This window comes from Halichoeres trimaculatus, unplaced genomic scaffold (genome assembly GCF_033239565.1).
Source record: "Halichoeres trimaculatus isolate MK-OKI-2021-1 unplaced genomic scaffold, fHalTri1.1 fHalTri1_scaffold_1, whole genome shotgun sequence".
Lineage (NCBI taxonomy): Eukaryota > Metazoa > Chordata > Actinopteri > Labriformes > Labridae > Halichoeres > Halichoeres trimaculatus.
In genome coordinates this window covers 30,057,300-30,070,789 of record NW_027437179.1, presented here as the reverse complement: position 1 = coordinate 30,070,789, position 13,490 = coordinate 30,057,300, and the positions used below count along the sequence as shown (strand labels likewise).

General features: G+C 39.7%; 2 protein-coding genes across 3 annotated transcripts in view; one reads left to right on the top strand and one right to left on the bottom strand.

The window, feature by feature from the left end:
* poc1a (POC1 centriolar protein A) overlaps positions 1-13,490 on the top strand; it is a 48,552-nt gene that overhangs the window by 865 nt on the left and 34,197 nt on the right. For both annotated transcript variants that reach the window (XM_074673239.1, XM_074673240.1), the window contains exons 2-9: positions 3,106-3,190; positions 3,338-3,509; positions 3,740-3,919; positions 4,042-4,149; positions 4,914-5,029; positions 6,688-6,821; positions 12,807-12,875; positions 13,085-13,234. In XM_074673239.1, the coding sequence (XP_074529340.1) occupies positions 3,106-3,190; positions 3,338-3,509; positions 3,740-3,919; positions 4,042-4,149; positions 4,914-5,029; positions 6,688-6,821; positions 12,807-12,875; positions 13,085-13,234 (1,014 nt within the window). The remainder of the gene's footprint in view (positions 1-3,105; positions 3,191-3,337; positions 3,510-3,739; positions 3,920-4,041; positions 4,150-4,913; positions 5,030-6,687; positions 6,822-12,806; positions 12,876-13,084; positions 13,235-13,490) is intronic.
* On the bottom strand, positions 1,103-1,974 carry b9d2 (B9 domain containing 2). Its single transcript, XM_074676927.1, has one exon. The coding sequence runs from the start codon at positions 1,834-1,836 to the stop codon at positions 1,309-1,311; it is 528 nt and encodes a 175-aa protein (XP_074533028.1). The 5' UTR covers positions 1,837-1,974; the 3' UTR covers positions 1,103-1,308.

Sequence of the window (13,490 nt, the reverse complement as noted above, 5' to 3'; positions counted from 1 at the left end):
GTTTGTAAATGAAATTGCAGCTATTTTAAATGTGTAGTCTTGAAATTATTTTGTATTCCTTAAACATGATAAAATTGTAGTAAAAAGCAAATTAATTTTTCTTGCTTTAATAGCATTTGGGATAATAATCTGATTTCATTGCAATAATTACAGTAAATATTTGATGTAAACAAGCATCGGCATGTGCATACCTTTCATCCTAGGAGGCCTGAGTATAATAGTCACTATTTTGGTTCTTTCAGGTGAAGAACTCACTCTTTCTCAGATGAAGATAATATCAGATTATAAGGTGTCAGTTTAATCGTGTGTAACAAACTGCTTTTTTTAATTGTAAGAGGTGTATGTTGCCAACACAGGTATTGTGTAAACCATTGAGAGAGATGATTTACTAAAAAATTGTGAGTTGTAGCTAATTATATTCCTTAATTTATCGCACACTATATTGTCAAAGCACAAACTTTGTAATTGCACAGTCCATTCTTTTAGAATTGCTGCTGATCCATTGGTTAATATTAGGCAGTGAATTGAAAAACTTCTTTCAAAGAATGTATACCATATGGCAATGAGAAACCCATTCCAGGAACATCCCATCCATTTTTGTTGCAGTTGCTTGTGTGGATTTCTTCAATACATTCAACCCAACCTGACTTAATCAATACATATCTTTTTAACTACTCAGTGTTTTACACTATATATATTGCATGTTTATCATGTATAGGATTAATAATTGTTTAAAACGTATTCTTCTACATTGAACCTGTTTTCATAAGTGTTCTTCTAAAAGTTTTAATTTAGTGGCAAGAGTCTATACCAACCATGAGCGACATCAATTTTGTCCCAGAGCCACATATTTTTAAATTAATTACGGCCAGTGTTTTAAGGGGTAATTATACAGGACATTGTGTAATATAAAAATGTGTGCAAAACACACGTAGCTGGCTACACAACCTTTGAGATTCTTGTCTATTTCCGGTAAATTTTAATTGAATATATATTTTAACTAATATGTAATAACTTCAGAAATATACAGGGTTTGAGATACACATAAACATGATACAGGATTAAAATAGTTTCTAATCATGCATTAGTTTTAGCTGCTTAGCCCTGAAGGTAGCGAGTAGGACTAATCCCAGTTGACACCTGTGTTACAGTACTTTGCTATGAGAAAATGACATTACCAAGGAACACGCTTCGTTAAGACAATGGTTGCTTTATTATAAGATATATAAAAACGTAAAGTTAAAAAACATAACTCTTGTGCGGGTAAGACCCGCCAAAACTAAGTTTAGTCTTTAGTATCTGTTCGTGTTAACTCTCGACGCCATATTTGTCGAAGTGTCTCATGATAATGCCCAGCTCAAGCTCCACTGTTCCCATAGACTCGGTGTGCAGTCTGTATCTATCCGCCCCACTGTACACGAGGTCCGGGTTGCGGAGCTGCGGACCTCCGCCGACAAACATTTGTGATAACTGCTCCTGCCAGGAGCCGAGCGGCCTCCATGTCACGCATTTTATCCGATGATGTCCGGGGCTGGATGGGACATGGCAGTAGCCGTAGCCAAACAGCTGGCAGCGACCGAAAGAGTCCTGGTGCCACACTTGGAGATGAAGCTTTGGCCAGCCCTGCAGTCCCTTGGTGGCGAAGTGCAGATCAATGGGGTGACTCCAGTACGACATGTCTCCTATTTGTGGAGTATCCACTTGGGTCTGACCCTCCTTCAGCCCTGAGAGGAGACGCCATGCTCCTCCTGTATGAATTCCCCATTTACAGAAAAGGCTGCTCTGCGGAAAGCCCGTGGCCCCGATAATCTGGCCTATAATATGGAGCTCAGCCATGGTGTAAAAGGGTTTCTGTCACAAAATCATTCGACGTAGATAGCGTACCTCTATCACTTTTTGTGTTTTAGCAGCTAAATCATCGGCTACCAGCGACTAGCATACAGTCTATGCTAGCACCACAGCTCACGTCTCCTTGGTAACACCCTGCAGTGACATTTCGCCCTCAACATCGTTATTCAGGCAGCACTGGTTGCATTTCTTGTACTACCATTGGACTTCAAAAACCTTAGCTTTTGCCAACATATTGCAGTGTTTTTTTTATTTTTAAAGTAAGTCTTCTACACTAGCCATATTGACTTGAAAAGTCAATACGAAACCGCATCGAAAGAGGAGGATATCCTGCCTGACAGCCCATACGCAGGGATGAGAAACGTCTTGTCGTTGCGTTTGACGCGTTTCCTTTTTCAGATAAGTAATGTAAACGAGGTTAACTGGTATTTGTGCCTATGTGTAACTTTTCTTACGACCTTGTGTTGTAACCATAGCCTGTAAAAAAGGTTGTAACCTTAATTCGACCTATCCTTGAGCGTTTAGTTGAGAACTTTAAATTGTGTTATTATTCTGTCGCTGGAAACTACTTTGTGTGGTACTCACCAGTCACTATTGAATTGTGCAAGAGCGCCACCCTGTACTCAAACACGGGTTGTTATAGAAAATAGGATGCTCAGCAATCTAAATGTTTAAATCGACCCCAAAACATATAAATTTATTTTTTTTATTTGATTTTTGTAATTTTAATCATAATATGAATGTAACCCAATCACCATTAGGTTATGGCATTTGACAGTCTATTCAACAAAATTTAAACTGTTCGGCAATATGTTTACATCAGTAGCATTCAATTGTCAGTTGAAGTTGAAGGTTGAAGTGGCCTGATAAACGAGTTATTACAATTTTTACTCAGCTGCACATACCCACTTTCTTCCTTTTCCATGTTTTTTTTTCTTTCTTTCTTTCTTTTTTGACATGGTATTTGTTTGACATTATAGATGCTTCTAATTTCACAGTCTCAAGTAGTGAAAGACAAATCGCACTTGTGCTTCTATTCTCAATTAAACTTAATTTTTTTTGTAACTCAGCACCGAACTGTTGGATATAGAATAAGACCAACTTAATTTGATTGACAATAACTACAAATGCTGTGGTGGATTTGTACATGACATAAATAACTTTTAGTACCATAAAATTGGAGTTAAATTAAAGTTTCTAGAAGCTGGTTTGTTTTTATGCTTCAATCTGCCTCTCTTTTTCTCTGTCTTCATTCAGTCTGATCCAACTCTCGAGAGACATTTTAAGGGTCACAGGGAGACTGTGATGAGTGTGGACTTCAGCAGCAATATGAAACAGATTGGTAACTGATAATAATTCTATGTCTGTGTTTGTCTCGGTCTGCACCACTTTGCTGTTTTCCTTTTAATTTTCTATATCTCCTGTGTTTAAAGACAGTTTTTTTCATCTGTTTTTCTCATTTCCTCACCTGTGCTTCGTTCTCCTCTAGCCACAGGCTCTATGGACTCCTGTGTGATGATCTGGAACATGAAACCTCAGATGCGAGCGTATCGCTTTGACGGGCACAAAGATGCTGTCATGTCTGTGCAGTTTTCTCCCTCAGGGCACCTGGTGGCCTCTGCCTCAAGAGACAAGACTGTACGTCTTTGGATCCCCAGCATGTATGTTCTAAATTAATCTGCCTTTGCTTTACACCAAACCTTTAGTATTTTATTATTATCCTTTTCAACTTGACAGCTTCCACAAAAGACCAAGATAGTGACTCATAAAGACAACAAAATCAGACCGTTGTTTGGAACTTCTTGCTGCTCCCAGAAAGAAAGAAGGCAGCACCCACTAGTTTCTAGTAGTTTGTCCTTGAACTTTGTGTTGTCTTGATGTCTGTGTGCAGGAAGGCTGAGTCAACAGCTTTCAGAGCTCACACCGCCACCGTCCGCAGCGTTAACTTTTCTGGTGATGGACAGAGTCTGGTCACAGCCTCTGATGACAAGACCATCAAAGTTTGGACTGTCCACAGACAGAAGTTTATCTTCTCTCTCAACCAGCACACCAACTGGGTCCGCTGTGCCAAGTATGATGCGAAAAATACACATGCATACACACAATTTTCATGACTAGATATCTTTAGCTGAAGACTGAAGTTGTGGCCAATTATTTTTTTAAACCTGAGACTGTCTGATCCATTTCTTTCAGGTTTTCCCCAGACGATCGCTTGATTGTGTCATCCAGTGATGATAAAACTATAAAGCTGTGGGACAAGAACAGCAGAGATTGTATCCATTCATTCTTTGAACATGCTGGGTGAGCACTTGACATAAACAAGGTTTTTAGTCTTGTTTCTTGTGAAAACATACTATTGGACAAAAGCCACAGTCATTCACCAGTGAAGTACAATGTTCTATTTTATAATATTGAGTAATAAAACGAGACCTAAATTGCTTGAACTAAGTAAAAACAAAGAAAGAACTGGACTTTTCAGGTGCATATGGCTTGTATTCAATCTGATGGGACACGTATTTACTTGAAATTAGACAGAAACACATGCTTAGTTTTGGGTTTTTGTCATGGTCTAATTTCAAAATGAAGGCCAAAGAGAAGAGAAGGGCTAATAAAGAATAAAATTGTTTAAGAGTGGACGCAGATTATAATTGCCATTCCATAAGTCAGAAACTAAAAGCTTTAGGCTTGTCCAGGAGCAGATAATTGGTTGTCCTCTGAGCTTTTTATGGACACAGAGAAGTTCAGCTAAGTAAGGTAGTACCTATCTGTTAACAGCCTTAAAGGCCATCAACAAAATCTGAAAGTGAACCCTGTGATAGACACAAAGCCAGAGGTGGAAATATCTGTTGCGTGTGGTTTAACTCTATATAAGAGTAACAGTCTTAAATTCGGATTATACTTTCAGCAAGAGAAAAGGGGATGAGTCAGCAAAGGATATTATTCAAGCCAAATTTGTAAAAAGAAGTCATACTGTCAATCAGTTTTCATGTATTGTGCATTTGAAGTTCTGCAAAAGCCTGACTAGAGACCTGTTTGTTCAAACATCATGTTTTTGGTCTTCCTAGGTATGCAAACCAAGTGGACTTCCATCCCAGTGGAACATGCATTGCTGCGGCCAGCACTGACAACTCTGTGAAGGTGTGGGATATCAGATCACACAAGATGCTGCAGCACTACCAAGGTAACAAAACCTTGTACATTGTGAATGGGTCCATTTTGAGCTCATGGCCAAGTGGCTCAACAAAACTTGAATTAAACCAAATCAAATCACAGAATATTGTTTATTCCAATAAGAGCCCAGTAACAGTAATAATATACCAGATGACTGAAGTCATTTCTTGATTTTATGAAGAGGTTCCTTATCAGCTACACTGGTCAATTATTTGTATGATTACAAGACTAATGAGTTTGATTTTTAGTGGCTAACAATTTACTAACACTTCTGTTATGCAGGAGCAATTTTACAAGAGAATATTAAAAGATAAAGATTAAACATAAAACAAGCACAAGAAGTCAAAAAAATCATTCATTCCCCTAAGTCTCTGGCACAATGAAGCAACATCTATAACCACATTTAAAAATACAGCTGAGGCTTCTGAAAAGTTCCAATTCAGTTGTGGTTTTGTTGCTCTCCGGTAGAGAGCTGTAGTATTTTCCATTATTATGTATTTTTTAGAAGTTTTAAAGTTTTTCTGTTCATGCAAGGAAAAGCTTCTCTTTTGCTTATCATGAATAAAGAAAACACATGCCTTCTTACTTCAGTTGTGGTGTTAGTATTTTTATTTGTGTCATGGCATCTCACAGCCAGCAGAGGGAGCATGCCACTCGTCAAATATGAGCCGTCCTGATTGTGTTGCAGTGAAGAACTCAGTCACCTCATGGAGGAAGTTTCATGTTTTTAGGTAGTTTTGGTTTGTTACCATCAGCTTCTATAATTTATGTTAGTATACAGTTGCAGTGGTAAAAACATGATGCTAAGCCCCTCTCAAGTTTCACAGCAACCAAGGTATGGTGACTTACAGCAGCAGTGCTCCTCACCGGGATCCAGGCAACCATGTTTGTAAATGTCTGCCCTGAAGTGTCCACAAGCAAAGTGTTGAACCTTTTATTGCTCTTCAGGTGCTGGTTTGTGACTGAACAAGTGCTCTGACATCTAGTTTGGGGAGAAAGAATAGATCATGTTGACCAAAGCAGAGTGAATTAAGCCAGTACTTTTGTTTTCTTCAATCTGATATTTTTAAGACATGACTTTTTGGCCTCTTCTTCACAAGTTTGTAGCAGCAGGAAAATTCAAAGTCCATTATTTTTTGTTGTATTTGGGACCACTGGACATTTGCACTGCAACAAAGCCAGCGTAAAGCACATTTTTATCCAAATTCACTGAAATGCTGCACTTTAACTGTCACATAATTTCCCTGTGGTTATAAACAAGGGTTGATGAATACTGAGAGGGTGATTATGCGTATTAGAGCCCTACAAGGTGAGTGAGAATTGACTTGATATACCGTGTGTGATGAGATTGTTCTTAGCATTACTTATGTTGTTGAGGTCACTGCTGTTATAGGGTTTTGACCAATCAGAATTAAGTATTTAACACCTGGGTAATATGCAAGAAGGCTAGGTAAGGATAATGATTCTCATTTCCATGTTATCTAACTTGCTAAAAAGTAGGGCTGCAAAAGGTTCCACTTCTTTCTAAATATCAGGGTTAAATAATATTGTGCGTGTGAGTGTGTGTGTGTGTGTGTGTGTGTGTGTGTGTGTGTGTGTGTGTGTGTGTGTGTGTGTGTGTGTGTGTGTGTGTGTGTGTGTGTGTGTGTGTGTGTGTTTTTTTTCCAGTCCACAGCGGTGTCGTGAACAGCTTGTCTTTCCACCCAGCTGGTAATTTCCTCATCACTGCGTCCAGCGATTCCACTATGAAAATATTGGACCTCGTGGAGGGCAAGCTACTGTACACACTGCACGGACACCAGGTAGACATACACTCTCATATACTCACAGACACTTTCACACACGTGTCATATAAATATCATTACAAAGTCTGACAGGCCTAACTGTGCAGTTTATCTTGTCGTGACCAGGACAGGTCGTGTCTGTTTTAGTGTTCCTGTGTGTGTTTGGAAGGTTTGGTGTGAGTGTGTTTGACATCTCCTTTGTGCCGGTTTGATTGTCTGAAGTGTGTGAATGTGTGTGTGTATATATATATATATATATATATGTGTGTGTGTGTGTGTGTGTGCGTATGATGCCTTTTTTGTACATGGTGTATTTTAGTACTTGCCAGGCGAGCGGGCAGCCCACTCATAATGACTCATCTCAGGGTTGTTGGAAGGAAGCAAGCCGTGTTTCTGCCTCCATTCCTCTGGATCCTCTCCTCCTCTTCTTCTCTTCCTCCTCCTCTCTGTTTCCGTCCCGTCCTTTTTCTACAACTTTAACCCTCCTCTCAACTGTGTTTCGAGGCATCACTACTGTAATTATCATCCTCATTTTCCTCCTTCTCTTCCTCCACCTTAAATTTTTTTCTACCGCCTCACTTTTAATGCACTCACATTAAGGCTGGCTGGACGAGCCGGCTGGACCGCTCTCTGACTGTATCTGTTTGTTTGAACAGCTGATGGACTGGCTTGCTGGCTAGTTGTGGAAATCAGTGGCTTGCCAGTACCACATGTGGTCCGTCTGTTTATCTATCCCTCTGTACACGCAGCCTGTCTCTTCTTCTTTACCTGTGTGTCTCAGAGTTCTTGCCAAAACTCTTCCATTTATCAAAACAAAAAAAGCTAATTTTTCTCTTGTCTCTCTTCACACCTCTGAATTTGTCATCTCCCGCACTCGGTCTCTGTTTCTCTTGTTGTTCTTTTTGGCTCAGTGGTGACTCCACCAATCTGTCAGTGCTGAGAGCGTTCAGGGTGTTAATTGTCTCTCCAGTTGCACGGTTAGATGTGGGAGAGACCCCCATCTGTTCGTTGTGGGTGTGTAGGTGTCTGTGTGTTTACGTCTGCTTGTCTATGTTCATGTACAGTATGTGAAAACACACGAGGGCTCTGAGGGAATGTTTCTCTTCTGCTGGATGTGACAAACGTGTTGTTTACCTCCCCTCAAGGGGAACCATACCTGGCTGGGCTGATTCAGTCTAATTTAGGTTAATTTGTCTCTCTGCTCCAATTTTTGACAACTGATTTACGCACTGTGATTCAAAAGTTTTTATGGAGAAACTTTCCAGCGTAGTGCACAGACAAATCTTTGAGGCTCCATTTAAAAGCTGAGACAATCATGATTGAACCTTCATGAACATGACATCAGGGAAGGTTTTGTTTTAGAAATTATAATAAAGGTGCTGCAAAAGATAAAGACAGACTTTAGTAGCATTTTTTCGTTTATCCATTGAATAAAATTAGTGCTGTCAGGCGATTAAAAAAAAAATCTAATTAATTACAGGTTTGAAATTAATTAATTTATCTAATTAATCGCATTTTAATCTCATATCTGCTTAAGGTCCCAAAATAAAGAATTTGAATTCCAGGACATTAAAACTACATTAAAAGACATTAAAAAACATTTAAAATTAAGGTGGGAATATATACAACACATTTTTAGGTACCCTGAGGCATAAGGAACACATGAAAAAAGTTTTATGGTTCTATCATTACAAAATCTACACAGTCCTGCACCTAAGATAAGCTGATTTGATTTTTAGGGCGGTTTTTGCTTCTGTCACATTTTTACTTGATGTGGACTCAATTTTCCCTGCAATATGAACTTCTACATTTCTATGAGGTCAGGAGAATCAGGGCTAAAGGCTAAAAACTGTGAGGAACTATGTACAAAACACTTTATTCAAGTCTTGGATCAAAGAAAAGTGAAGTATTTTCAGTTTTACATGCTCTGAACACGCAAACTGTTGCTCATTGGTGCAGAGCAGCATCAAGCTGAAACATGACACTAAGAAGATGGAAGCAAATTTTCAAAGAATTCTTTAGATTTAAATACAGGACAAATATCGATCATTCAGGGCTTGTTTAATGCAGCAAAGAGTGTAGAATTATCTGTTTTTTACAGAATTGAGCTAGAGCAAACGGTTGATTTTCTGCAGATTTTCAAAAAAGACGTGTGAATAAACGAGATGTGGACGACAGTCACAAAAATCACTCTCACTTCCCCCCAGTCTAAAGCATGTTGCTGACGTCATGTGTGATACATTCAGGGACCGTCGGAAATGTGAAAATCTGATGAGAACATTACTTTATCCAAGTAGGACAAACTGTTTGTAAATGCTAGACATTTGATTAAGTGCGTCCTTGAACGCCCCGCGGGTTTGGGATCCAGATTAATCTGCGTTAATTTTTGTAACGCGTTAATTTGTGGTGTAATTAATTAATCTAATTAATGCGTTAAAATGACAGCCCTAAATAAAATAGATTTTCTGACCATAGACTGTATAGATAATGGACGTGGTCTGCCCGATGTAACCCATCTGTTTTTGACGCAAATCGGCTATCGCGGCCATATTGGAAGTGGCGGTGGCTTCATGTACAGCTAAAGGGCGCACTTCAGTCACGTGAGCTGAGCTGTGCCTCTGATTTGGCGAGCTTAAGATCTTAATATCCCTCTGAGTTCAAAAAAAATTCACCCCCATACAATGTTCGCTGATAGTCAAATTAACATGCAGACAGGAGACAGTTTTTGATCCAGGCTGTAGATTGGTTAATTTCTGCTGTGAAAATTGCTTTTTTTGCTTGGTGTGTATGTGACTTCTGGTACTTCTGGAGCCAGCCTCAAGCGGACATTCGAGAAACAGCAGAATTTAGCACTTAGCTTTGTCTCATGTTTTTACACTGGAGGTTGCTGCTTGTTTCTGACTACTAGGAGTACTTTGGCTGAAAAGTGTTTGGGATGATCGGAAGCAACTGATGTCCTGGTCAACTAATCAGGACTTTAAATTCAGACAAACCATCTACTCTAATACTTGATAACATAGAGCAAACAGTCAAAACTGCACAATTTAATGAGCAAAGTCAAATGGGGATCTGCTGCTCAACGGTGTAAAATTAGTCCTGCTGTGAATAACATTAGCAGAGCTCGCATCACCATCTTTCTGTCGGCATACATGTGCTGGTTACACATCACTACCTGTGGAGTGGTTGGAAGCCCGTTCACCTGACACAACCTTCAAACAGCTTAGTCTCTGAAGGTTTTGGCTTCACTTTAGAGGAGCTGTTGCGCTGTGTATGTTTTTTTTTGGTGGGGGGCAATTTGCAACATGATATTTTTAACACTTTGCAGTGTGCAAAGCATTAAGAAGAATTGTCAGTTGAACACTTGTGATTTTATGGGCTTTAACACTCGAGCCTGATGCTATTGTGTGGCACAGAATAGGGCTGCACGATTATCGCAATCGCAATCGCAATTGCAATGTCAGCACATGCAATTACGTAATCGCAAAAGAGGTTATCGCAATCGCAATTGCAATGTCAGCACATGCAATTCAGATTTTTCTCCATGATAACCAAGCAAGTCTGTAGACTCATCATGACAGAATTTTTTTTCTTAAATCGCAAGCACAATTGCAATCGCAATATTGTCCACCTAATCGCAAATCGCACCTTTTCCCCAAATCGTGCAGCACTAGCACAGAAGAAACTTTTGTGTCCTAAACTTAGGTATGTTATCAAAACTGACACATTGATACTCAGTCTAAAAGTGGTTTGGGTTAAGGATAGGGGTTATATCAGGCAAAACACTTCTTTTGTTGCCTGCATTTTTGGTCCATATCATAAGAAACATTTCTGAAAGTAGTAAAATATTTATGAAATATTTTTTATAGACCTATGAGCTTTCAAAATAAACACATCTTATACATGTATAGTCATTGTAATTAGTTAAAAAAAACAGTTTCACATCATAAGCAGTTTCTTAGCATTCTGTCCATTGGATAAAGGCTTAGGTATTACAGCCATGTGTTCCCCATGGACTGTATAATACATGGATGTAGTCCAACGTCACCCATTTGTTCATGATACAGAGATTTGAAGCCTATCGTTGGCAGGTGCCATATTGGAAAAGCTGAACCCGACCTGGCTTCATTTAAGGTTGAGAAGAGGTAAAGAAGCAGGCCTTTTAGCTCCTTTTAGATGTTGTCTGTGTGCCCGTCTGTCAGTCAAATCAGCCTTGCCCTTATAAGGAAAAATCTCCCAACTTTGATAACTGGCAAAATAGCTAGTTATGGAAAAAATGTTGAATCAAGCTGTTTTAATTTCCTTCAGAATTCAGCTGTTTTTGAATGTATGTGTATGTGGTTTATGGTACTCCTGGGGGCAGCCTCAAGTGGATGCTAGATGAACTGCAGTTTTTAACACTTAGTGAGCTTTATATATATATTTTTTGAATGGGAGTTTACACTTTGTGTACAGTTTAGTGCTTTCAGATTCAGCTCCAGCTAGCTTTCAGTCCTCTGACAGTAATTGATGCCACAAAAGCAGTGGTACGAGAAATGCTTTGGATAGATTTCCAGTCCTGAAGTGTCATGCTGAAAACACAGCTGTTTTGTAAATAGAAGAAACAGACATGGAAACAGCGGATTTTAGCTGTTATTGCCCTTCTTGTTGTCATTGTAATCTTGGTAAATTGATTTACACACATTTCTCTCATGTCATCCAGGCTGAGGACAGGGCGACACTTTGGTTTTCCTCAATGAAATGTCTGCATTCTTGTGTGTCTGCTTACAACTGTCCATTGTAGGTTTTTTTAATTACTATTTAAGAAGCATTACATGAAACCATAACCACAGTTTTGTGTCTTTACGCTGTAATATATTTTTTAAACCTTCTCAGAGGTGCACTTAAATGAATACAGAGGACAAATTTCAACCAGAACAAGCATGTAATCATATTTTGTTAGTCATAACTTCACCATGTGGGGCCTGTCTGCCTTTTGTAACCTCAGTTCATTTATCAGTGCATAAAATGTGCCAGTTAGCTTCATTGCCCTGTCAGACTCCCTGTGTGTGCGCGTGTGTGTGTATGTATGTGTGTGTGTGTGTTTCTGGCCATGGCAAGTGCCAGCCTGGCAGCAGGCATTAGTCAGAGCCGAGACAGAACATGCTGTCTGTCAGGCCGTCGCGTTGCTATAGTGACACTGTCTGCTTCTCTCAGGTGCTTCTGGGAAACCATTCCTCACCCAAACCAGGCTGTCTGGGTGCCAGCCGCAGGACACAGCAGCTCCTTTCTTTTCCTCTTTCAGCAGCCTCCCTGTGTGTTTCTTTTTCCTTCTAGTCTGTTTGTTCTCTCCTTCATCTTCTCTTTGAACACAGTCAGCGGGCTCAGGCTCTAATCGTTGACCCCGTTCTGCATTGCAAGGTAGAGAAAAGAGTAAACCCAGAGAGAGGGTGATTTTTGCATTATTTTTTGAAGCTAGGAGTCTGTCTTTGAAGGTTGATAAAAAGAAAAAACTAACACACACACAGCATACCAAAGCCCTGACTTCCTCAGGTGATCATTTTTGGCTCTGACCAGGGGTGACCTCACCCCACCTGCAGCTCCGCTTTCTAGTATTGATTGCTCTGCTAGAGTCCCACACACCCACCTCCTCCTCCACAAACATATGAAGGAGATTCTGTTCAGAGTAAAGTTTTGTTTCCTCAAAAGGTTTGAAGAGTTTCTTTAAATGTATGAGCTATAGACACATAAAACAGGGCTCTGCAGCTTTGGTCCTGTAACTTTGATTTTTACACTTCTCAAAGTGGGGATGTATTTTTATCCTGCATGCTGTATTTTGTTAAACCCTGTAGTTTTTACTTCCTTCCATATTATATATAACCACCCACACTCTCGCTTCTGCTCCAGACGAAAACAGCTGATTGTTCATATTATTCAAGCTCAAAATGTGTCAGATTGGAAGTAAATACTTTGACTTGAATGACAGAGACAGCTGTTATTGTATCCCTCTGTCTGCCCTCTCTTCAGGGTCCAGTGACCTGTGTGGCCTTCTCCAGAACAGGAGAGTACTTTGCCTCTGGTGGTTCGGATGAACAGGTGAGGACATTCTCTTGCCCATGATTTTGTGATCAAAGGTCAGTCCATGTACTACAACCTGAATTCCCCAGAAAGTTTGGAGGCTGTGTAAGATGTACACAAAAACAGAATTTCATGTTTGGCAAATCATTTAAAGCCTTTATTCAAATTAAACAGTAAAAAGACAACACATCACATGACTTTGAACGAATGATAATTTCACCGTCTAGGTAATGGTGTGGAAGAGCAACTTTGATTGCACTGAATACACTGATGGTATCGGACTGCAGCATAAAAGAACATCTAACGTTAAGACGCCACCAGCCAGCTCCATGGCTCACCCCAACTTCAGCTCACACCAATCAATGATCCACAGCCAGGTAAGCTCAGTACTATTCCAACTTCAACTGGTAGTTTTTCCTTTAAGCCTGGCTCAAACTACAGGGTCCCTTACATACCTAGCCTTTACTGTACCTAAGTGAAAGAGAAATGCTTCATGGAGGATTTTTGTTCTAACATTTTTTATTTTCCCTTGTGACATTTTATTTGAAGCATCTTAGATTAATCCAGTGGTTCCCAAAGTGAGGGTTGAGACCCCCTGGGAGGTCGTGAACACAAATGAGGGGGTCAGGGAAT

Bases quoted from the DNA above. Each gene is read 5' to 3' on its own strand.
- b9d2 (XM_074676927.1), bottom strand. From the start codon at position 1,836: ATGGCTGAGCTCCATATTATAGGCCAGATTATCGGGGCCACGGGCTTT.